Source organism: Myotis daubentonii, chromosome 1, assembly GCF_963259705.1.
Source record: "Myotis daubentonii chromosome 1, mMyoDau2.1, whole genome shotgun sequence".
Classification (NCBI taxonomy): domain Eukaryota; kingdom Metazoa; phylum Chordata; class Mammalia; order Chiroptera; family Vespertilionidae; genus Myotis; species Myotis daubentonii.
Genome location: NC_081840.1, coordinates 2,376,389 through 2,400,278, shown reverse-complemented (window position 1 = coordinate 2,400,278; position 23,890 = coordinate 2,376,389). Strand labels below are relative to the sequence as shown.

The 23,890-nt window shown below is 46.0% G+C and overlaps 1 protein-coding gene across 1 annotated transcript in view; it reads right to left on the bottom strand.

Moving 5' to 3' along the window:
• The window catches only part of DICER1 (dicer 1, ribonuclease III), a 67,158-nt gene that overhangs the window by 4,468 nt on the left and 38,800 nt on the right, over positions 1–23,890 (bottom strand). The window contains 18 exon segments of the mRNA XM_059685879.1: positions 160–235; positions 325–487; positions 2,744–3,012; positions 4,823–5,708; positions 8,716–8,871; positions 12,071–12,851; positions 13,637–13,812; positions 14,587–14,692; positions 14,908–15,090; positions 15,967–16,120; positions 16,291–16,504; positions 16,709–16,888; positions 17,647–17,786; positions 18,348–18,423; positions 19,073–19,205; positions 20,457–20,611; positions 21,294–21,536; positions 22,898–23,027. Coding sequence (XP_059541862.1) covers positions 160–235; positions 325–487; positions 2,744–3,012; positions 4,823–5,708; positions 8,716–8,871; positions 12,071–12,851; positions 13,637–13,812; positions 14,587–14,692; positions 14,908–15,090; positions 15,967–16,120; positions 16,291–16,504; positions 16,709–16,888; positions 17,647–17,786; positions 18,348–18,423; positions 19,073–19,205; positions 20,457–20,611; positions 21,294–21,536; positions 22,898–23,027 — 4,221 coding nt within the window.

Genomic DNA, 23,890 nt, shown 5'->3' with positions numbered 1-23,890 from the left:
TTTCTAAAACAGCAGAGAAGTCGATCAGACTACAAGTGGAAACTGCGGAGAGCGTGCCCCCGTGTAAATATTTTTCGGAATCGTTCATTTACGGCATCTGTGAGAACTTCCCCCTGGATTTGAAATAAGTTAATTTTTTCCATGCACATCTTTGCTTACCTAAACTTGGCGGTTTCTGGTTCCATTTCAAGCAATTCTCGCACAGGGGAACGGGGCACATTTGCAGAGAATTTTTCTGTAATCAAAGTGAAAGAATAACGTAAATAATACCCTGCAGTTGCTTTGAATTTAGATTCTGCTCTTTTTGAAGGGGAGCCACAGTACCTATGAGTGGCCGCATCATAGGGTAGTACACCTGCCAAACCATCTCCAGCGACATCCCACTGTCCATGTAAATGGCACCAGCAAGTGACTCAAAAATATCCCCCATGGCCTTGGGGACTTCAATGTCCTCCTCCTTCTCCTCGTCCTCCTCGGACCGCCTGAGCTGGGGAGAGAAAAGGGACTGTGAGCAGGAGGCAGGAAGGCAGCTTCCTTTCCCGGCTGGGACCCTCATTCCATCGCTAACAAAGGTAACGACACCAGTTCACGGCTGCCTCCACATGGCACTAGGTTCTTCACAAGCAGTAACTTACCTAAAAATGAAGTGTTTTCAAATTTCTTCAAAAAAAAAAAAAAAATCCCCTCCCTTTTAACAGTCTATACCCAGCAAAGAAAAAAAGATTATTTTTCAATAAGAACAAAATTTTTAACACAAAATTAGAAATAGTCAATAAATAAATGTATTTTAAAAACTTTCAAATTCACTCATCATCAAAGAACTGCACCTCCGCAGAGCTGCCCGGCGGCTGGGCAGGGAGGGGGAGTGCTGGTGGGACAGGCAGGGAGGACGCACGCTGCTGAGGGCATGAACGGCCCCTTTCTGGGCAGGGAAACCCTATTTGGAGGGTATTTTCCTGCAAGCTCCTTTTTATGAAATACTTAATGCATGTTTTCTGTAAAAGAGTACCTGACAAACAGCAGGTATTCAACTTCACAGAATAAAAACTTACATGCGTAGCAAAAGCCTTTTAAAGGTTCACAATTGTTTTTCCGCAGCAATTCCACCTCTGGGAACTTATCGTAAGGAGGTAACTGGATATATAAGCATATTTATCTCATCCATGTTTATTAAAAGTCCTAACTAAAAGCAGCTTAAATACCCAGCTGCAAGGACGACAAGAGGCGCTCCCCGACAGCCGTGCACTGACCAGCATGCAGCTACTGACAGTCACCCCCGCGCACGCAGGGAAAAGAAGAGTGTGGAAAATCACGCATAACATAACCCCTCTTATATGCATGTTTACATCTGCTTTCTAAAATAAACACAAACTACTTGTGAAAGAGAAATTAAAAGGAGGGGACAGTAATTTCTAAACAGTTTTTAGTGAAACAAAGTTCTATATACAAATTATAATACTGACTACTGGAAAAATAAGACAGTTATTGTTCATATATCATGGTTTTGAGGTAGAAAGGAATTTTAAAACATATGAAGTTTAATTCTTTCCTTTTACAGAGGAGGAAACTGAGGCCCAGAAAAGTGGAGAGAATTCTTAAGATCAAATAGTAAATTTAAATAGCCAGACCATGACATTTCCAATTAGTTTTTGTAACTTCCATACATATTTACGTAAGCAACGGAGAGGAAAAAAGAATGAACACAGATTACAGAACCAGTAGGTCCCCTTGTCATGTAAAAGAGCATTTAAATTTCGGCGAATCTCTCTCATTCTAAGCTTGCAGTGTGTGGGAGGATGAGACCAGAAGTGATGCTGACTGCGAGACGGTTCTACGTCCTAGTTTCCTGCGACCACACTCGCCCTCGCTCTCACACTGCCCGAGGCCGCGCCGGCCGCCTGCACGGAGCCTGCCTGCCGGCCTGCAGCTGGTCTAGACCGAGAGCCTTCGCTTCCAAGGAAGTCAAGGGAATGCATGAAAGCCCCAACAACGGTTTGAAATTTAAAAAGGAACCAATCAAAAAAGCACAATGACAACAGCTATCAGAGGAATTTATGAATAAGTTCCTTAACTCCTTACAAAAAATCCACAAAAGGAAGGAAAGCCAAGGAGTCAGCATGGGGAGGAGGAGGGACGCAGAGGGGTGGCGGCAAGCACTCCGGGCGGGCGCTGGGAACACCTCAGCGACAGCCTCGCCGACAAAGCTGCAGAGGAGTCACCAACATCAGAAACAGCTCCATCACCAACGAACCTCTGGCTGAACTTACGGAGAAGCCTCTCAAATTCCAACGGTTAGCAACGCAGAAGTTTGGTTTTTAACTGAGATCTTCCATTTCCGGTAGAAGCAGAATACGTGTTTGTACTGCTTACCTGAGACATGAGCAAATATTCCCGACACGTGCTGAAGGGCAAGGCAGGGAGAAGCCGCGAGGAGGCCACTGGGTTAGGCACCGCGGGGGTGGCCAGGGGGTGGCGCCACGCCTCTCGGGGGCCTGAATCGGTGGGGGAGGGTGCCACACTGGACCGCGCTGGGCTCCCTCTCCCTGTGAATGGCCACATGCCTCCATTCCTAAAAGGCCCCCCGAGGGCTCCGGCCCACCTCAGCTCTCCCCAGGATCGCACGGTGTGGGCCCCGCAGCCTGGCTCCGGCCGTCCCTCTGCACAGCTGTGAGCCCGAGCCCCGACTCCCCAGAACCCGGTCAGCGGCCCCCCCTCTGACTCGCACACGCTCGGCAGCACTGACCTCGGAGTCCATCCCCTGCATCTCGTTCTTCTCGAGCTGGAACTGCACGAAGACGTCGATGACCTGGAAGAGCTCCGGGGACACGGCCTTGAAGTACTTGTGGTAGTCGTGCTTCACGGCCAAGGACGCGAAAATGGTGTTGTTGACCAGGGCGGAGCGCAGGTCTGTCAGGACGCCCGGCGAGTGCTGCCGCGGGTCTTCGTAAAGGTGCTTGGTTATGAGGTAGTCCAAAATCGCGTCTCCCAGGAACTCCAGGCGCTGGTAACAATCTGAGGGGGGAGCCAGGGGGGCCATGAGCCTGGGCAACGCCCTGACCCGGTTTCTGCAGAATGACTGGCGGGAGGCCTGCCCGAGAGCCACGGCAGAGACTTTTTTCTGGGTTCATTTCATACACACTCTTCAAGGACAAAATCACTTGACATCTCACTTGCTGAAGCCTCTGGCAATTACATTTTAATGGCAAATTAAGCACATTTCTTATACTACGTGTGGCCCAAAGACAAACGTCTTGTGAGGAAAACCCTTCCCAGGAGACACCCTCATCCCTGAGCCCTTTCCCCCGGCACCGAGCTGGGCAGGCAGGTCCCCACCCCGCATCCCTTACTGCGCCCAACCCTGCGCGTCCGCCTCCACCGCGGTCTCGTCACCGCACACCACTCACTCACACGTGAATGTATTTAAGTGGCACGCGCCTCGCCATTTCTGGGTTACATCTGTTACACAGATAACAGTTAGTATAAGGAGACCCTCTTCTCAACTTGGATTAGAAACAGTGAAACTGAGCCCTGGCTGCTGTGGCTCAGTTGGTGGGGCGCCGTCCTGTGCACGGAAAGGTTGCCGGTTTGACTCCCGGTCAGGCATATGCCCAGGTTGCGGACTCGATCTCTGGTAGGAGTGCAGGAGGCAGCCAATCGATGTTTCACTCTCACATCGATGTTTCTCCCTCTCTCCCTGCCCACCCTCCCTTCCTCTCCCTCTAAAAAAAAAAGATTAATAGAAAAAATGAATTTTACACAAACCAAGAGATTGAGAAATAAAAGTTGCAAAGTGAGCCAAGACCTTGAGCAAAAGCAGCTGATTGTCAAAATGTGAAAGTTAGCGATCTTAACCAGCACCTCATCTTTCTCCATTAGTAAAGTCCCTTCACCTGCGGAAACTGAGGCAGGGACAGATAGAATGACTTGTCCAGCCACCCCCCAGGGAGGGGCTGAGACAGGCTAGAGCCCAGGCCTCACCCAGGACTGGGCGGTAGAAAACCAGGCCGCTACACTCTCCAAGAAAAACAGGTTTCGTTTCACCAATCTTTCTAGAATGGAGTCGGATGCCTTTTCACTTTTTGGCTTCACATTCCTCAGACCATCTTAACCTACATTCTTTTCCTTACACACACTTTCTGCTTGGCTTTGGTGTTCTGGACTCAAGCACTTGTTACTGTGAGACAGAAAAACACATGGACTTGAGCTGTGTTGCACAGGCTGACGCGGTGTTAGCTGTTAGGTGCCTGTTCTTCCTTCTAAGGCAGCGTCGCCAACCGGTGGTCCGTGAGGTCTGAAAGGTTGGCGACGCTGTTCTAAGGCAACGGGCTGGGAGCCTGTTACACACAGACGGGAAGCAGCAGGGAGCACAGTGCAGAGAAGACGACAGCGGTCAGAGCAGGGGCATGAAGCCTCTGTGAAGCAGTTTCTTACCATCTATTCATCTTTAGACTTACGATAAAAGGGTGTGGAAGTACCTCCAGAACACACACATACATCAGGAGCCCAGAGCAGCCCGGGCGGCAGAGAGCCCCTTGGCGGGCCGAGACAGGAGCGACACCCACGAGGCGGCCGCTCCCCGGGATCCCGCAGCACGTGACGTGACATGTGCGAGCGGGACAGAGGGCCGCCTCCCGCCTCCCAAAGAGCAGCGCCGGCTCCCAGAGGAGAGGCCAGGCTTTCTCGCTGGCCGCGGCCTCCTCCCCCGCCTCGCGTGGTAAGCACCAAGTCTGAACACGCATAGATCATTTTTCTATGAGGCCAAAATAATGCGATTAACACGTGGCCGCACTTTCAGAGAAGCGCGGCGGGCCTGGCGCCTTACCGGTAATGGTGTTGTAGTGGTAGGAGGCGTGGGTAAACGCCTGCAGAAGGTACGCCTTGTTCTTGAATCTGTAGTTGATTTTCTCTTCAAAATTCTCAAAACCGGCTATGAGGTGCGTCAGCGTCTTATCTGCGTCCGGATGGTCGAACATGCAGCGGGGCGGGATCTTCAGGCAGCCGTACTCCACGTCCCTCCCCGCGGCGGCGCGGGGGCTGGCCGGGGCCGGGGCCGCCGCCCGGCTCGCTGAAAGGCTCCTTTGTTGGCTGCTGCAGTTCTCCCGGGCAGGGCACAGGGCCTTCTCGCGCTCAGTCCTTTTAATTACAGGGAGCACCTTCAGCCCCAGCGAACAGAGGAAAAGCTGAGCCGCCCTCTCGCCACAGCTGGTTAAATAGCAGCCCAGCAGGGCCTCCACGCAGTCGGCGATGCTTTTGTCAGCAATGCACTGCTCCGTGTGCAGGTCGTAAGAAATGGACTGTTTCCCTGTGTCAATACCACAGTTTTCCTCTGATGGGTTCCAGAACCCCACCACAAAGTCATCCTCTTCCACAGCTTTGCTAGGATCCAGATAGCACATCGCATCCCAAGAGCTATAGTCAAAGTCCTCGAAGTCTGCTGAAAACGGCATGCTACCTAAGGAGGCTTTTTTGGGCATTTTCCACTCATACGCTGAGTCGGCGGCTGAAAAGGGGGAGAGAGGGATTTTCTTCACAAACGCTCCCGAGCCCATCAGCATGTTGTCTATGAACTGGATGTGCTCCTGGTCGTACTCCAGGAGGTCGTCCTCGTCGTCGGCGTCCTCCTTGGGGGCCCTCCACAGCAGGCCCTCCTCCTCGTCCTCGTCAAAGTCATCGTCCAGTTTGCCATTAGCCAACATGCAGTCCTTTGTCTGCAAGAGGGGAATGGGGCAGGAGGGAGACATAGCTGCTGGTTTTAAAAGGGTTGGAGACTCAATAAAAGCAAGGGTTATGGATAATTTCAAATGACAACCACAAATACTAAAAGGCAACTTTAAAATCACAGCCATTTGTTTTCAATTAACATAAAATAAGTTATTTAATCATATAAACAAAGTAAAACATGTTCTTTGAATGTTCATTTTCTGAGTTATAGAATGACCTTTATCCAGTCCGAAGCTTTAAGCTGATGATTTTATACATGGAATATGAAGTTAAAGTTAATGGCCACAAGGCAAAATTCAGCTGAGAACTCTAACTCCGGCAGAATACACAATGAAAGTACTCATATGCCAACCACAGAGATCTTCAATTTTGCCGAAAAAGTTCTAAAAGATTTTCAAATTAATAAAATTAAATTCCAAATGCAAAAAAGCATTATCTTTGCAATTAAGAGTATAATATAAAACAGATAGAATTATTTCTTACATCTTTGTAACATTAAAAATGTGCAAGTTTCATGATATAGTGTCTGTCCCTATTTCTACTTCAAATCAAAGTACATTTGCTACAATGTAAAACTAAATTGCTTTACTTTGAAAACTAAAAGTGATCACTGACCTAAGCTATGAATTTGAGAAATTATGCTTTTCCCCTCCACTGAGCTACAGTAATCAGGGTAACTGATTATAGCGTAACTGACAAAAATAGAAGAAAATTTAGACTAACATGAAACACAACAATCCAATTTCTGTCAGAGGATCTTTGCTAATTCCAATTTCTTTGGCAACAGCTTATTTGTGAATGACAACCTTAATAATGGGCTAGGATTCAGTAATGACGTAACTTTTTTGCAACGCTAGGAAGATGCCAAATTTCTGTTGAGTAATAAAATAAAAATAAAAAAAACACAAACAAGAAAAACCACACACATCAAGACTTGACTCTGGGGGGAGAGGCAGCAGGCTGTGCTTCACTTTTGAGAATGACAACTTTCCAGAGTGTTCTGAAAGGTTTTCAAACTTTCTGTCAAGCGCTTTTTAAATGCTGCAAATATTTTCATTTTAAGCCAGACTCAAAAGAGATACAAACTGTAATTGTTTGAAAAGAAATAAGAGCAGTGAGCCAAGCCATATACCTTTAACAATGTATATTTTTTTAAATAAAAAAAGTTTATAAAACTTTTTCAAGAATAAGGAACTAAAAGAAACTACAATGGCAGACCTCGAGGAACTATTCCCTGTTAAAAATCCTATACTTTCCTGGTAACACGAGATTTTTCTTTTTTTTACTAATTGTTTGGTCCTTAGAAGAAAGGGCCAAATTACAATTAAAAAAAAATCAGACTGAATAATTTTTAATTAAAAACATCCACATATATTTTTATAGAGATGCTAACATAAGCTAAAATCAGTGGAGTGCAGAAAAGCAAGAAACAAAACACAGGACTGGGCTTTATCACAAAGAAGCCGTATGACCTTGGGCGAAGTTCTTTAAATCCCAGGGTTTGTTTCCCTGCAGAACAGTGGGATGCTACCTCGCTCAGTGGTTCCCAAGAGCACTTCACGCGCTTTAAAAATAAAAGCCCAGCATGCAACTCTCCTTCAGTCCCCGTGCGCTTTCTACCTAGCGACTGCCCCGCATGATTGCTGAGGGGCAGGGCAGTGACAACAGGAGTGCAAGGAGACTATGCTTTGCAATAGCATGTGAGGGCCTATTTCATTGTATAAACTACTCAGTGGAAGTAGGAACAGTATTTTTAATGTTTTCCAGGAACCAAAGTGCCAGTTCTTCTGCAATGTCAAGAAAAGGAACTGTTTGCTAGACCTTAAAAACAAAAACACAACTTTTTTAAATCAAAAGGACATGCCTACATCAGCTTTATTCTTCTATATTCGTAGTTTTTTAAAAAAGTCAATTATATTATAAAACAGTATTTATAAAGCACAATTGTTGCCAGAATAATTTTTGTAAAAATGTATTATTTTCTCTAAAGTTCTCAGAGTCTACACATTTCCTCCTAAGGTTCTACCTATCTCTAAATTAATAACATGTACTTTTCTAACCCAATTCTTATTAAAATATTCTCCTCATGTTTTCCCACATAAGTTTACTATCTGTAAGTCAAAAACTGCGTGACTTAAAAATATACTCAATACAGAGGTAAAATCCAGACTGAGTCACGGAGTGTGTGACCCAGAAACAGTGAAGACAGACGGCTGGGACCTGCATGTCAGAAAGAAGGCGACACACACAGCCGGACGCGCCTGCTCACCGTCGCGGAAGCGAAAGGGAAGCCACAGCGCGCGGCTCACGGAGGGAGAGTCACTGAGAGCCGCCGCCTGCGCGCCGCGCCCCTGGCAGAGGCGCTGGAGTTCCCAGCCAATGCTGGCCGGGCTGCCCCACCAGCGCAGCGCCCAGGCCCTCCCAGGTGCCCTCTGCTGGCCTTCAAGACAAGATACCAGGAAGCAACCGCATCTTCTGAAATCAGGCAACATTTAAACTATTGCCAGAGACCTACAACCTTCACGTATGGCAATTTATTTACTTATTATTTTTAGGTCACAAAAGAAGAAACAGTCCTGCAAAAACCCTGAGCTTCAAAAGCAAGATCTTATTGAAATTGTATTATTTCACAGACTAGAGATCATAGGTCACTAAAAGTCATTTCACTGAACAGAGCTAAGTAGGGAATCTATGATAAACTATAACACCTAACAGTAAGGTGAAATGTTATATAAAAAAATGTTTTATTTTTCTTCTTTTGAACACTAAATTAGGTAATCTTCTAACTTGCACAAAGGAAGAGAAAGTGTCTTCTTTCAAAATTGCAACATTGTTTCTAAATCCAATGAAAAGACAGTCTATTTATAGAGATATTAAATCAATATATCAAATATATACTCTATTATAAACATACCAGGGGAAAAAAACAAAAACTTAATAGAACAAATTTCTCCCCTCACCAAAAAAGGAATCCTCCGGTTACCACCAACTTACCATTTCATCCTTCTCCCATTTATCTGTGCTGCTCTTGTCCTGATTGACTACATAGCCAGGAGGAAGCCAGTTCACAGGGGGATCGAATATGGACACCACCATGCGGCTGGGCAGCCCCTTCTTCTTCCCAAGCCGATACAGATTGCAGTTGCTGACCTTCGGCAGAAAAAGTTTACAGCACACTTACTAGGCACCTTCTCTGCTGTCACTCACAGGAGCATGTGAACGTATTTGTACCTAGATTATGATAACTGCTCATCAATGATAAAGACTGATGGAAAATAGTAAGTCCTCTCTCCTTTAGTGTAGTTAGATGAGTATTTGAGTTTTAAATGCAGATCCAAAAAAACTGATGTATACGTGCAAATTCCTTAAGTCAGAAGAAACAGTTCAATTTCAACCTGTAGAAAGCAGGTTGATATAAAATGATGATATAAAATGCAAAATGCTAATTTTGAAATTTTTTTTTTTAAATATATTTTATTGATTTTTTACAGAGAGGAAGGGAGAGAGATAGAGAGTTAGAAACATCAATGAGAGAGAAACATCGATCAGCCGCCTCCTGCACATCTCCTACTGGGGATGTGCCCGCAACCCAGGTACATGCCCTTGACCGGAATCGAACCCGGGACCCCTCAGTCCGCAGGCCGACGCTCTATCCACTGAGCCAAACCGGTTTTGGCTAATTTTGAAATTTTTGAAAAAGAATCCACATAGGTCCAAGAGGTCACAATATTCTCAATGACGTAAAGTGAATCTGGCACTGAACAGAGCTCAAATTACTTCACAATGTGAGAGCCCACGCCACAAATGATTTCAAATGTAATGTTTTCTCCAACATCACTCCTTTGTTTTGAATGGTATTTCAAGATAGTATTGTTCAATTGTTTTAAAGTCAAGCAAAAGGCAATAAAGAACAACTCCCTTGTTTATTTGCATCAATAAAACCCTCATTTCTGTTTTCCCTGAGGCTTCCCATCTCCTCAAATTACTGCATTTCTGTCTCATTTTTACTTGGAAACTAGTGTCTAGGACTGTCACCTCATTTCCGTTTTCTAAACACTGGGTTTCTTTATATTTAAGTCCTTCATGAGCCCTTCTTCCACGTAACGCAATCCCATGGGACCAGCACCCAGCGGGAGAGGCGCCAGGGCAGCGCCCCTGGGAGAAGAATGTCAGCAGGAGCGGGCTCTGCACAGAGCAGCGCGGAGGGAGAGGCGTCCACTGACCCCAGCACTTGCTGAAGGGCTTTCCTAGGCTGGGAAATGTAACCGCTCAAATAAATGCTAGTTCCTTCTCCATACTAAGAGGACACAGCATCCCAGATGCCAGAGAGGATAGGAATCACAAAGTCGACGGAAACAGTTGGCAGGAGAGAACTAAGGACTCATGGAGCTCAACGTGGGACAAGCCGGATTCAGCAAGGGGAAATGGGTGAGAGCTCCGAGAAGCCACCAGCTGCTGCGTGTCCCGGGGCCCGGGGTCCACGGGAAGACAAGGGCGCCGGCCTGGCTAGGAGACAGGCCTATCTGGGGCTGAGCACCCTGGAAGGTCTTACCCCAGGCAAAGGGAGGGAGAACTTCCACAGGAAAGAGGAGTCAAAGCTCTCTGAGCAGATGAATGGATGAATTTTCGAAATATAAAATCATGTCTTTCTTAGCTAACAGGGTAGTCATTCTTAGCCTCTGATTCCCAACCACCCCTGGGAAAACTCACTCATATAAAGCTTATTTCCCAAACCGTATGTTAGTCCTAAATTCTCAATTATCTCAACATCCCACTTCATATTTCATGAGGTCTAAACACCCAACCTGAACCCTGATTCCTACATTTCTGTCTACCTCACAACCAGCATCATTATCGCCCCAACCTCCGTGTGTGTGTGTGTGTGTGTGTGTGTGTGTGTGTGTGTGTGGTTGCCATCGCTACATCCTCCCTACCATGCTGGGATGCAGCAGAGACGATGGTGAAAGGCATGGGCTCCAGCCTCGGATGAACGCCTGACCGCCCCGGACTAGCTAGATGACCTACATGAGCTAAACTCTCTAAGCAGTTTTCTCATCTGCAAAATGGAGACGTTATCTGCCTCCCAGGGGCTTGTTGAAAAGATTACAGGAGAAGGGCTGTAAGGTACCCAGTCTAGTGCCTGGCGTCACAGGGTAATATCAAGGGCAGGTCGGTGCAATGGTGAAGAGCGAGGTCTCTCACAGCCAGGCTGGGCTGCCATCTATCTGCCATGAGCTCAGGCAGTTCGCCTCTGCTGCCCCAGCCCCTCATGGACAAGATGGAAGAAGAGAGCAGGTCTGGCAGAGGAAGCCCCTCGTGTCGGCCAGCATCTCTGCCTCTGAAATACCCCGCCCCCAGACACCCACTTCTGCTCACACTGACTTCTTCAAAGCCAACTGACTGCTCAGCTTGGTTTGGTCTTGCTTTTCAACTCACGCTGCGTGCTGCTACCAGACCGATCATTTAAAACCACCACTTTACTGATATTCATAGTCCCTCATGCAAAAAGTGCCTTCAACATTCCCGTGACCTACACATTCAAAGTGCAGATTCCCTCGCCCAGGAGCACGGCTTCGACCCACCGCCTTTTCAGGTCTTTTCTCGGGAGTTTCCACACTTCTGACCGTGGCCGCCGCCCCAGAGAGCCGACAGGCTCTGCCATGTGTCCACTTCACGGCCGCACTGTGGACACCCCTCCGTGAGCGCCTCCCCTGACCGTGAGTGGTAACCCTCGCTGAGTGCTCAGGCTAACCGGAGCTAAGTTACCTGCCAAACAGGCACACGCTGACTTGTGACACCTCTTTTCATCATTAAAGATTTTACCCTCACTACTTCTCTTCCTTAGATCTTGACTCCACACTAAATTGAAGAACGCGCCCTCCCTTTGTCTTATCAGGCACGGCCCACGCAGAGCCCGAAGCTCGGTCTCCAACCGCTGGGTACTGAGCTGAGAAGTGCTGCTCTTTCCCTCCCCAGCACCCTGCGCCTCGGAGACGCGCGCCCCGTGGAAGCCGTGTCTTGTCCACCGAGACAGTGCTCTCCCAAGTAAACACCTCATTCACCTCCGTTAAGGAGGGCACGAGCTCTCACAGATGCTGCATCTGAACTGAATGTCTATCAGTCAGTCAGTCACATCAGATCAGCAGCCCCCAAACCTGAGTGCTTCATCGGTGACAAGCAGATCTGTGTCACCCCTGGGCACGCATGCCACCGGCTTCAGCGGCACATGACCGTGTGGGGTCCCTGAGGGCAATACTTTTCTTCTCCCCGAAACTACCCAATACGCGCAACCAATCCGGGCACAACGAGTAATTGTTCTAACTCTCAACGTAAAAGGAGGAACTCTTACCTTTTTGCTTCTCATGTATGAAAGGCGGCCCTCGTGCGCATCAGGGTAAGTGCAAAACAGATACGTGGTGATGGCGTGCTTTAGGAAGGAGTCCCCCAGCATCTCGAGCCGCTCCAAGTTGAATCCATCGCTGGCATTCGAAAGGGTCAAAGCCTGAAGAATGAGTCCAGGGTTTGGGCCCAGAGTCCTGGAGGAGTAGCCAGGAGAGGGGCTCTGCGCAGAGCCCAGCCTGTCCTTGCGCACGGCAACAGCTTCTGTGGGACCAGGCCCCGTGGCCCCCAGGGGACTGCCATCTGAGGTAGGTTTGTTGGCATCTCCATCAAGGCATTTATTACTCAGGAGACTACATTCATCGCTGGGCGTGGGCTGGTTCTCACAACTGGGTAAATTCTGGGTGGGAGATGAGGTAGTTGGTTGTACAGGTATTTCCTGCTTGTAGTAATTCAGCTGATTTCCTTGGCAAAAGTCTCTGTTAGCTAAATCATAACTGCCATTGGCAAGATTTCTATTGTAAGAAAGACCGTTAATTGCTGTGAGGTCTGTGGGCACGTCAATGGGGAGCTTACCAGGTGACTCACTGAGTAACGCTCTGCAGGTCACAGACATTTGGTCATGATTCTCTAGAGAGGAGGTTCTACTAGCACCTTGATGTGCAGCATGTTCAGGGACAATTGTGCTGTGCTTACAGTAATGATCATTTTCAGCTGAAGAGGAGTTAGCAATTGAGATGAAAGATTTGCTGTCGATAGATTTTTTCCACCCAAAGTCTAAGTTAGGGTATCTGCAAAGACATTTTTATAACTTTTCATCAGATCCTTCAAAAGGGCGAGGCCTAGAGCAAGAGTCATCTGACTATGAAACAGAGATCCCTGTAGGTGTGCTCCTGCTGGAGAGGAGAAACCAGTTTCCAAGGAAGAAGCCTGCACTGCGGAGCGGACAGGCGCCTGCGCTGCTGCCATCCGTCAGTAACAGTGTGGCCGCCAGGCGCTGAAGCCGGGTCAGTCCTCGGGCTCACGAGCTGGGAAACTTTGGGCCATCACATAACCTCTCTGCGCCTAAGCTAACAACGCGGAAGAGGAGCGAACAACAGTTCCTGCCATTCCATTTTAAAGTCCCTCACTCTCCAGAACCACAGGGTCTTGCCAACTGGATAATCAAAATTAATCTGAGAGGTTAAACCAATAATTCCCAGAGAGTGCAGAGACTTTACTAGTGGGGAAATAATGGGGGGAGGACATAATGAAGACGAAGAAACCAAGGCACTGCTTTTCAATATAAACCCGATTGGTAAGAGGAAGCAGGCTTCGAAGGTCAGCACGGTTACAGGGACTGTTTTCATTTCAGCTCCCATCGCTGAGGGAGGGGTGACTATTTTTGATCCTAGTATCTCACCTCCCTCTGTAACATCACAGGAGCACAGGACTCGATATGTAGACTTTTCACTTAGGAATCAAAGGACGCACTTATGTCACCTATTAGGCATCCCTGTTCTTTCAGTCTTTTAAGAACCATTTTAGATAAAGTTAAAGTTTAAACTTAATTCCGTTCTTTTGTAAGCAGGCCTACCTAAAATCCACAGGAAGGGATCTGACTCCCACGCCGGCATCGCTGGCTGTCTGGGCTCGGAGCTCCTCGGCGGTCAGAAGGCAGTGAAGGCGGTACAGAACGCTGGGGAGACAGACGGCTTTCCGCCACAGCGAGGCTGGGATCGGATGGATAGCACAGAGTTCGGGAACCAGTATCTTTGAATACGAAGAAATGTGAAAACATTAATATAAAGCAAACACACAGAAGAATGGAAAAGAAAGCTAAGATCACTTTCACTACTGGATAAGGACAAAAATCGTTAAGTACTAGCAAAATCTTATTTTTGAAAATATTTTCATACAAATCCTTGAAGGCCACATGGGGTTTATCCTAGCATTTATAAGGACGACTTCATGGTATCATTGTGTCAATGGACCAAATATATAAGCCAAACTGATGGCTGCTAGGTGAGAAGGGGGAGGGGCTGGGTGAAAAGGTGAAGGGACTAGGAAGTACAAATCGGTGGTTACGAAACAGTCACAGGGATGGAAAGTACAGCAGAGGGAATACAGTCAATAATACTGTAATAACCGTGTATGGTGTCAGAGAGGTGTAGGGCTTACAGAAGGGATTATGTGGGTAAAGTTATGTAATGTCTAACCACTATGCTGTACACCTGCAACTACTGTCAACTGTAATTGATATATTGAAAAAAAATTTTTTTTTCAAATAATCCTTGAGGGCAAATGGGATTTATCCTAGAATTTATAAGGATGATTCATGTATAATTGTACCAATGGACCAAAGGTAAAAGTTAAACTGCTCATGCTTACCAAAAAAATACTCAAATAAAAGTCAACACATAACATCAGTTAAACCAAAACAAAACCTAAGGGTTGGGCAATTTCCAGAACGTTTACAAGTCACTTAGTTCACTTGATAATATAAAATTCAAACTTATCTTTCTTAAGTGATGCTCATAACATTACCTGTTTATTCTGCAGACTTTCCCATTTGGCTTTCCTCTTTTCAGCACTGCTTAGAGGAAGGGCTTTCCCTTTCTGGTTCAAATGGCGAGGTGTCAAAAGATTAAGTCTGCGAAAACGGCAAAACCATTTTACCAAACAGACCAAGTCCGCTCTCCCAGTGCCGCCTGCCCGCCTGAAGAGCTCATCGCCACCACGGACCCTGACCACACCCGGGCAGTCTGTGTGCACAGCATCTGGTTTCAGGGTCCAAGGGGGCAGTATACCGTGGACCTCTGCATGTGCCTACTGCCTGCTGGAAAAGCGCCTCAGGGCCAGGCTTACCTTGAGGATGTGTGGTCCACATCCAGCAGTGGCTGGTTGAGATTGGTCAGGTCAAGGTTGTACTTGGTTTTATAATATTCTGCAAAAGTTTCATACTCGGGGGAAGGAAATTTGCTCAGTGGGGTAAGGTCAGTGTACACATCAGCAACATAAAACCGATGAGGTTGATCAAAATTTCTATACCTAAAAAAAATATAATAATAATAATGACTTGTGGTTTAAATCAACTGTTCTCAAAACACAACTCACTGTTTTTAATATGGAAATGGAAACACGATTATAAAGTAAGAGTTCAAAAGGTTAAAAATAAATAACATTAACGAAAACTTTAATTCCAAATTATATATTTCAAGTGGATTTGAAAAAAAGCACTACATTTATATCGAGCAAAGCCTACCTGACCATTCTCCCCTTCTGTCTTAGTATCTATAGCTCCATAACACATGGCAGCTAAAGGGCCTCATTAAGTAACTCTTAGTTCCATCAATATAAACAGCACAGAAAGCTTCCAATACCCAAGCTGAGCAGACACTTGTACATTACCAATGCGACCGTGACACACGGCCACGGAGGTGGGCTACTACACCGTTACTAATGCTGGTAGTTGGATGACAGCTAACACTAACTATGGCTTTGAGGCACACAAAGAAAAAAATCAGGCGAAAAGCATTAAAGCCAGCGCTCAAACTCTGAAAGTGCCTAAAATCTCCATTCCCTACATTTGTACAAAATAAGAGAAATTCAGATTTACTAGTTCCTTCGAACTTAATAACATTATTCCTTATAAAAATGTTAAGCGAAACGTTATTTATGATCAAATTCTCGAAGACTTTGGGGATTAAAAGGAGGGCGGTTTTAGGAAGAAAGCCTGTCAACACCCTCAGATGACCTGATCTTTAACGACAGGATTTAGGTGTTGTTTTATAAGGACATAAACTGGAGAAAACAAGTCCACCATGAAGGGAAACAGCAATGCCAAACCGCAGCGCACGCTCTCCCATGCGAACAAGCGACTTCGGAAACAACGCCCCGCCAGCCCTCACTCCGCCAACCGCTCACCTTGGAATGATAACTGCGTCCTGGTAATCTTCCAATTTAAAAACAAAGGGTGTTTCTTTTGAGTACTTTGTACTGGGGATGCCTATGCGAGCTTCTGATTTCTCAATATCTTCCATGAATTTAAAGTCAATGTCCAGAGTGCTGGAGTCATTCACTTAGGGAAGAAAAAACTGTTAGCTTGTTACATATCAACAGGAAACGACTCTGACGTAAGCTCTCTATTCACATGTGTCTAACACAGAGTTACCACGGTAAGAGGCTTCTGTATTATGTACAAAAGCAGCTGCCAAGCCAAATGTTCCTTCTTTCGAGTCGGGTCCTTACCAACATTCAGAGGTAGAACACAGTATGCTGAGTCAGCGTCTGTGGGCTTGAATTCTAGTGCAGGCTTTTCAAGGCGAAGAATATGTGAGAATATATACTGGTGGAGCCTTGTAATCAACTCGAGCATCTGGAGAGACAGCGTGAAGCCAGACTTCTTCAGCTCGATGGATATGGTGACCTCTCCAGAGCGAGTGTACACGGGAAAGTGCGGAATCTTAGCACAAAGGAGACAAAGTGCCCACGGTTAACAGGTACCGATTCCTTTCTAAATGTTTCACTTCAGGAGAGAAGTGATGCTTTCTATCAGGAAGCAGGGGAGACAGCTCAATTTTTAAATACTGAACACACTGCAGGAACAAGGCCGTCACTCTTAAGTCGTTCTCCGCCTAACATCGGTAGTCATGACGCAGTGCCTCACCTGAGGTATGGGTTTGGCTGTCAGTATCCCAAAGCATCTTGTGGTGTCCTCAGGGGGATAGAGCTTCCGTCTTCTGAAGTTGAGTTCATCAGGTAATGGGGTCGTTAGAACCATTCCTATCACATACAGGTAGCAGGGCTGATCGGGTTTGGGATAGCTATCCCTCAGACATTCTGGAATCTAGAATTGGAAAGAAAACCTCAGCATCATGCTCAAATATAATAGCCTCTTTTCCAGATGTTGGCAAGAAAAGCAGCTTACTCCGGGCTTTACCAAATGCTGCTGAGAAGCTGAGAGAAGAACCGAGGCACAAGACCGCCTATTGCGTAGCCCGCTGGAGAGTCAATAAGCATTTCTCAGGTCTGGGATACAAGGCCCATGTTCACCTACCCATAATGCACTGCTGATTCTACAGCTGGAACCACAAGTCAGACTCGGCTGCTGTAGTGCATGAACTGCCACCGATCCACCTGGACACATACACTGAGAGAACGGATTCTGACGCCTAGCAGGCCACACCCTAACTCCTGACAGGTATTTGTACTTATGCCCGCCAGTGTGCCCCTCACCCTGAACAGGCACCCTTCCGCTTATCTATTTGATCATACAAATCCTCTTCTGTCTGAGCCCCACACATAAGTAAAGCAAGCACCGTATCACTACAGTGAGTAAAACAAAGAATACCTCTTTAAAAGAAATACACTAGTTCTGGATAGAACCTGATGGGTGAGTCTAAGAATCCTTTCGGAAAGAAAAAGAGGTGCCATGTCCGAGTGGGCAGGGGCAGATCCGAGGGAAGGAGCGGTAGGGGAGGCAGTGGCGGTCCAGAGGGGGCCAAATGACAGGGTTTGGGAAGCCAGCCAGGGGAGCTGAGATTTGATGCAGCAGGAAAGAAAGTGACAAGGCCAGATTTTTATTCGGCTCTAGCCAATACTAACTGCTTTTGGGTAGCACTGTCTTCGTTTTGTAGAACCTGGTCTGCCTGGGACACTGGTCTCTTCTTCATCATGCAAATCAAGCTCTTCTTCATATTTAACAGTTTCTTTCCCAACTGGCATCAAATGGTCATCCAGTTCACCTACGAAATGTAAAGAGAATTGACACATACAATACAGATGTTGCCTCCCTAATTAGTCAACGATACTGAGGAAGCATCTGGAAGACTAATGACAACTAAAGCATCTTTGCTCTTAATAAAAACGTAATTGAACATGATACTTAAGGCAAAGTCTATGCTGAATCCATATATTCAATATGAGCAGAATTTCAAAAACAAAAACATCCAAACAGGAAAAGTGCACATTGTCATCTCTTTACAAAAGCCGTGGGGATCACGTCCTCCCATTTTTAAGGAAGTGGATTAACTTGTACACTAATATAGGTTAATTTGAGAGACTGGCGTTAAAATGCAAACATTCATGATTCAACAGTATATGGAAACCTTTCTGTATCTAAAAGGAGTTAGTAAAGAAAGCGAAAAAGGAGAGCTGTCTGTAGCTCAGCAGTGGGAAACCAAGCCTCCTCCCCGACACAGCTCTCAGCTCCACAAAACCTGTTGACCTATAAAGTCCTTGACATGCTTTTGCTTTACAATGTTTTTAACTTTATTTTTATTTACACGTGCTTTTCAAATGCTTACCAATTTTGTGCAGTTTCTCACAGCAAATAAGAGCTACAACTCTTTCAGCCAACCGTATACAGCTCATCGGGGGACCCTGAAAGTAACAAGAAATATTTCCATTGTGTATGCACGCAGCTATATTGTCATTAACACCTAAAATGTCTACAGAACTTCTGTCCCAATACCTTTCAGGTTGAAATTTACCAGAGGAAAGTTCTTTCTTTTGAAAAATGTCCACAAGTTTAAAAAATCCTATTCTCCATATCTAAAAGCCAACTTTAAAAATCTTTCCCAGGAAAACTGAATAAATTATAACCAAGAATTAACAATTTTGGTGAATTTAAATTTTAATATATTTTACTTTCATTAATCTACAAGCATGTAACAAAAAAATAAAGATATATCAAAATTTGACTACAAAATACATGATAATAGTTCTGAACAACTTTCAATGTGCAACAGAAATTAGTCATCTTCCAATATCTGGAAACGAGCATTGGGACCAAGGACAGACAGCAGTTACTCAAAGACAGAGCATCAGGTCGGGAGAGCAATAGGGCAGCCCAATGACAGCTCCGAATTCGGGGTCACGGTGCGCATCTAGGTCACAGCGGACCCGTTCTGTCAGAAATGCAGACACTGACCGGATCGTGGCGGGACCTCGAGGTCATACACCCCAATTCTGCGAGTCCGTGAGTTATGTAGTGATACTGAAGGCACATCATTTCTTTCTCTAAACTTACAACAATGGAGGCTCGAAGAGGTGAGTTGATTGGCAGGTAAAGAGTTGAATAGAATGTCCCATCAGGTAACTCTCGGGTTCTACACTTAGGAGCTAGGTGAGTGAACGGGTCACTTGGTAATCTAGCGCAGTATCTGGGGAGAAAAAGGAATTCTGATGCTCAATCTACACTGAGAGACAGATGAGAACATGTTACTGAGAGTCACACCCTGTTTGACTTCTGAGGTCCCTCTTCCCCTCTGCTGGAGCGGCACTTAGTGGAGTGGGAGCCTCACTGCTTCACACTGTCAACAAGGAACAGTGTGTCTAACAGACTTCCTGCAGCGATGCTCTGGAAGGGCACTGTCCACCAGGCGGCCACTGAGCCCCTGAAAGGTGGAGAGGGCAGCCAGGGAACTAAACTTTTTACCTCATTTAATTTTAATTAAAATTGAAATCTGGATTTAAATAGTCACATGTGTCCAGTGACTACCACGCTGGGAAGTGCGTGCAGAAGCGGCTCTGAGTCTGTTAAGAGAACACATCGCCAGTGTTTGTTCCTTAACGCTCTTACACTTGCCAGGCGAAGCCACATTGAGAGACAGGCCACAAAGTAACTGGCCTGTAATCTTCAAAAGCTGCAAGGCCATTAAAGTCAAGGAAGCCTGAAGATCAGCTCCAGGCTGAAGGAGACAAGAGGTGATGAGAAAAACAGACCGACCCATGGCCCCAGGTGGGGTTCTTTCACTACCAAGCACATCCCGTGAAACCTGAACAGGCCTCTCTGGGTGAGGGGACATGGGAGTTCTTACTAGTATTCTTGCAACATTTTAAAGTTTTAATTTATTTTGAAATAAAAAGTTGAAAAGAAAGTCTTATGCTGGCTGCTCCTGTGTTTTACCTCTGCATAAGATTTATCCTGATACATACTCTAGGCATGTATCTGCTTTTCTTCGTTCTTAGAAATGTTATTACCAAGTCAGGACCAAGTAAATTAGAACATACTCAACTATACAAGTTAATTCATCATAATCTTAAATTGTTGCAGGTGAAAAATTCAATATTTCCCAACAATTGTGGCACAAAACAATAAACTTCAGAATTCAGAAAAATATTAGTGAGCATTGTAAAATTAAATCTAATTAAAATAAGCACACCTTCATTGTGTCAAGCTTGTTGATGGGAACTAAACATTTTCATTGCACAATACTGTTTTAGCCCCTTGACTAAAAAGAAGAATGAATGGAAAAAAGCAACTTCATATTTTTCTCTTATCAAAATATTACAAGCCATAAATGGAAAGATGGGTCTCTGTTTGCAAAAGGTAAACAACAATGCAGTCCCTACAGGTTTAGACTGAAACCTTCAGTACTCAGAGACTTCCACGCCGGTGAGCTCACACGTACCTATTGATGTGCCCAATGGCCGTGTTGATTGTGACGCGTGGACCCCCGTCATCGGGCCTCAGCACATACGGAGGGAACACGTCGTCGTCGTCCACCACAGGCTCGATGTCAGTCTCCCCAGTGTCAACTGACTTGGAGCATTTGTTTCTCAAGATCTGAACATTTAAAACAGAACCAGTGAGGCAACTAACGCCTTCTTTGCCATACGTGCGTTGTCCGCCTCCGTCCCTCTAGGAAAAGGCCCCTTGACAGGAAACTCTCTTCCAAACACCCTTCAATACTCCAAAGCCACCGGCTGCAGAAAATTCCTCCCCGTGCGTTCCTTCTAGAACGGGTCACGGGGGACACTCGTCATCAAGGTGCAAGGCTTACAGTGCACAGCGCACGCACACACACAATTACCAGTCTCTTCCATTAGTATAGGAGCAATATCATTCTGACATCACTCCAGAACCCAAACCGTCAACTGTCACTACACTGTCCACACTCAGTGTGCTTTCCAGGCATTCTTCCTGAATAATCCATATGACCACTTTCTCCATTGTACTGTAAGCTTGCAAGCGCTTTAGAAAATGCTGCTGGCTGTTTGTAATTACAGGGAGGGGCAAAAGTAGGTTAACAGTTGTAAGTACACGAAACAGAGTTTATTCTTGTATTGTGATTTATTAATTATTGTATTATTTTCCATACAATCAACTGTGAACCTATTTTGCACCACCCTTATGTTCAACTTTCTTATCATGTACACACTGCACAGGTCTGCTGAGGTCATTCTCTGTAGGTGAATTTTTATCTATCTCTGTGCACATAGAAATAACTTTAACTTTTGGATCTTACCTTTTCAATAGCTTTGTATGTTTTAAGGTCTTCTTCAAAACTTTTGAGTTTGTCCGTATCTGCTAACATGATATAATTGGAGATGGGTGCCCTTGCTCTTCCCTTAGATTGAACATAGGATCGATACTCTGTGGGTAAATCAAAACGGACCACCAAGTTGCATTTTGGTATATCAACACCCTCTTCCACAATACTTGTTGCAATTAGCAGGTTGGTCTCATGTGCTCGAAATTTCCTAAGTACCTGAAAAAAAATCCACCAAATAAAAGCAATTCTAAAAAATTTTCCAAAATAAATGTAGTAAAAGTGACAACCGTCATTTCTGACATATACTCTGGGCATGCTAAATTTTTAAGGCCAAGCAAGCTAAGGAAGATGACATCAAACAAAATTCATACTGCATGAACACATGGGCAAAGAAGTTCTGATTTAACAATAGTTTTCAACTGAATATGACGTGAGAAATCGAAGTGTCTTCCAACTTTACAGACGTGTCCACGCACAAACCACAGAAAGCCTCACGTTGAAGGGGCTGGCGTCTTTAATGACCACAAAAGAATCCTGCCAACAAAGTGACCCAACGAATCCACTTCTTGCGTCCTGTTGACATTCTGACCCCCCACAATGATATCTGTCTGTGAGACTGTGCCAACATCCCCTCAAAGATGTCATAATTCACTAAAATCCCTAAATCAGTTGAAATTAAAAATTACAGGCAAGGCATTATTTATTTTCTGGAATCGTGAGAACTTTTTAATGCGGAAATTAGAATCCTATATAATGAAGAGCTAGCATGCTAATTAGACCGAACAGCAGAGCCACCGGGCAAACCAAGCCTGCAAGGGGCTGCAAGGGCCGGTCACGGCAACCCGGGCTTCGAGGGCCGAGCCTCTTGCACGAATTTCGTGCATCGGGCCTCTAGTTAAAAAATAAAGTGAAACTTTTTTCTTCCTAGATTTAAAATAACACCATTTCCCAATTCAGGATAAGTTAAATAATAAAGTAAATGGGGTTTTAGACAGATCTATCAGCCTCTGGCCATCGGACTCCCCAAATGGAATATTATCAAAAAGCTAGGACATAGAAAACGGCATCAATGTGAATTATTCTGCTACTTTTAAGTTAAATAACAAACTTTAAATAAAAATATTTTGTTTGAGAGCCAGAATACTACATTAGGCTTTCGCACCTTTACAGTGCTATTTCCTGTATTAAAATCTTAAAAAGTATGAAAAAAACTAAGCCAAAATCTTTATGGAAAACAAAACAAAACCATTCCAGGAAAAGCTTTCATTGGTTGCTTCAGCTATCCGCGTCATCAGGAGTGGCGGCTACGCCTGCCGTTTTCCTAGGAAACGGAGGGTGTGCCTCAGGTTGATACAGGAAAGTGCAATGGCTGACAGCAAGTAAGACACAAAGCTGATTTACCAGGGCCGCTCTAATTCTCAGTTTATGAAGCACTGCACGACCACCCCAGGAGGAGCCGTGTGTGAACAGGCATCCTGCGGACAGGAAAAGGCCGAGGCGCCTGAGGACGGCGTGCCTGTGGGCAGTGTGCCGCCTGTGCCTGAACGCTGTCGCTGCAGGGATTTTAGCGTCAGTACCTCTTCCTGCTTCCTGAACTCCGCTTCCATCTGCTTGCTGCGGGGCTGGCTCCCGATGCCGTGCCCAGTGATGAAGCTGCTGCTGACGTAAGCCAGCTCGGGGTCCTGTTTGCCCGCTTCCTTTATCAGCCTAAGGAAATCACATACATTTTGAAGTTAAACGTTGGTGAGGGAAACCATTTAGACTTTGTTTATAAGGTCTCCCTTAAAACGGAAATGCACCTATTTAGCCAATATCCCTAACAAAATGGCACTTTCCCCAAGTAGCTTCAACAGGAACCACTGCCACTCCGCACTGAGTAGGTTTGTGGGCCCAATTCTTGTAACACAACCACAGGGCTGAGGCTGACGCAGCCTGATGGATACGATGGTCACAGTGCCTCAAACTCTCTAATTTGGGTGATGACGTAACAGAAATGTGGCCCAAGAAGGGACAGAGCCAGAGCAGGCAGAGAAACAGCAATTCCTCCTCCACCTCAGCTGCAGGCCGCATGCGCCTCTCGGCGCTGGCACCACCTGAGGCAGCAGGCCTGCCCTAGTGTCTGTGCCACGCTCACCCCCCCGCGCCAAGGGGGAAGCTCTGCAGCAGAGGAGCCTGAGACGCCCCGCTGTGTGCGGAAAGAAGCCCGGGCCGGGCTCCGTCTCCCTGGCACCCTGCACCGAGAGCAGCTCCAGGGAGAGAGCACCTGCCTCCCCACCCCCCACCGTCCCGGCCCCCGGCACTGATCACAGCTCTGCATCACAGACACGGGGCCTGGGCACAGCTTCCAGAGCCCATCCCACCCTCGGAGGAAAGAGCGAGACACAGCCTGCTCCTCCGCATTCGCCCAGGTGCCCATCACCTCGGCCGGCCTTCCAGCTGAGACAGGGAAGAGCCGCAGGCGGAGATCACTTTACACGCGCAGAAGGTGAACGGTTAGCACGGCATCACAGCTATTTTGGAAATATCCACATTCAAAACTCAGCACACAGGATAAATGGTTCCACACCTGA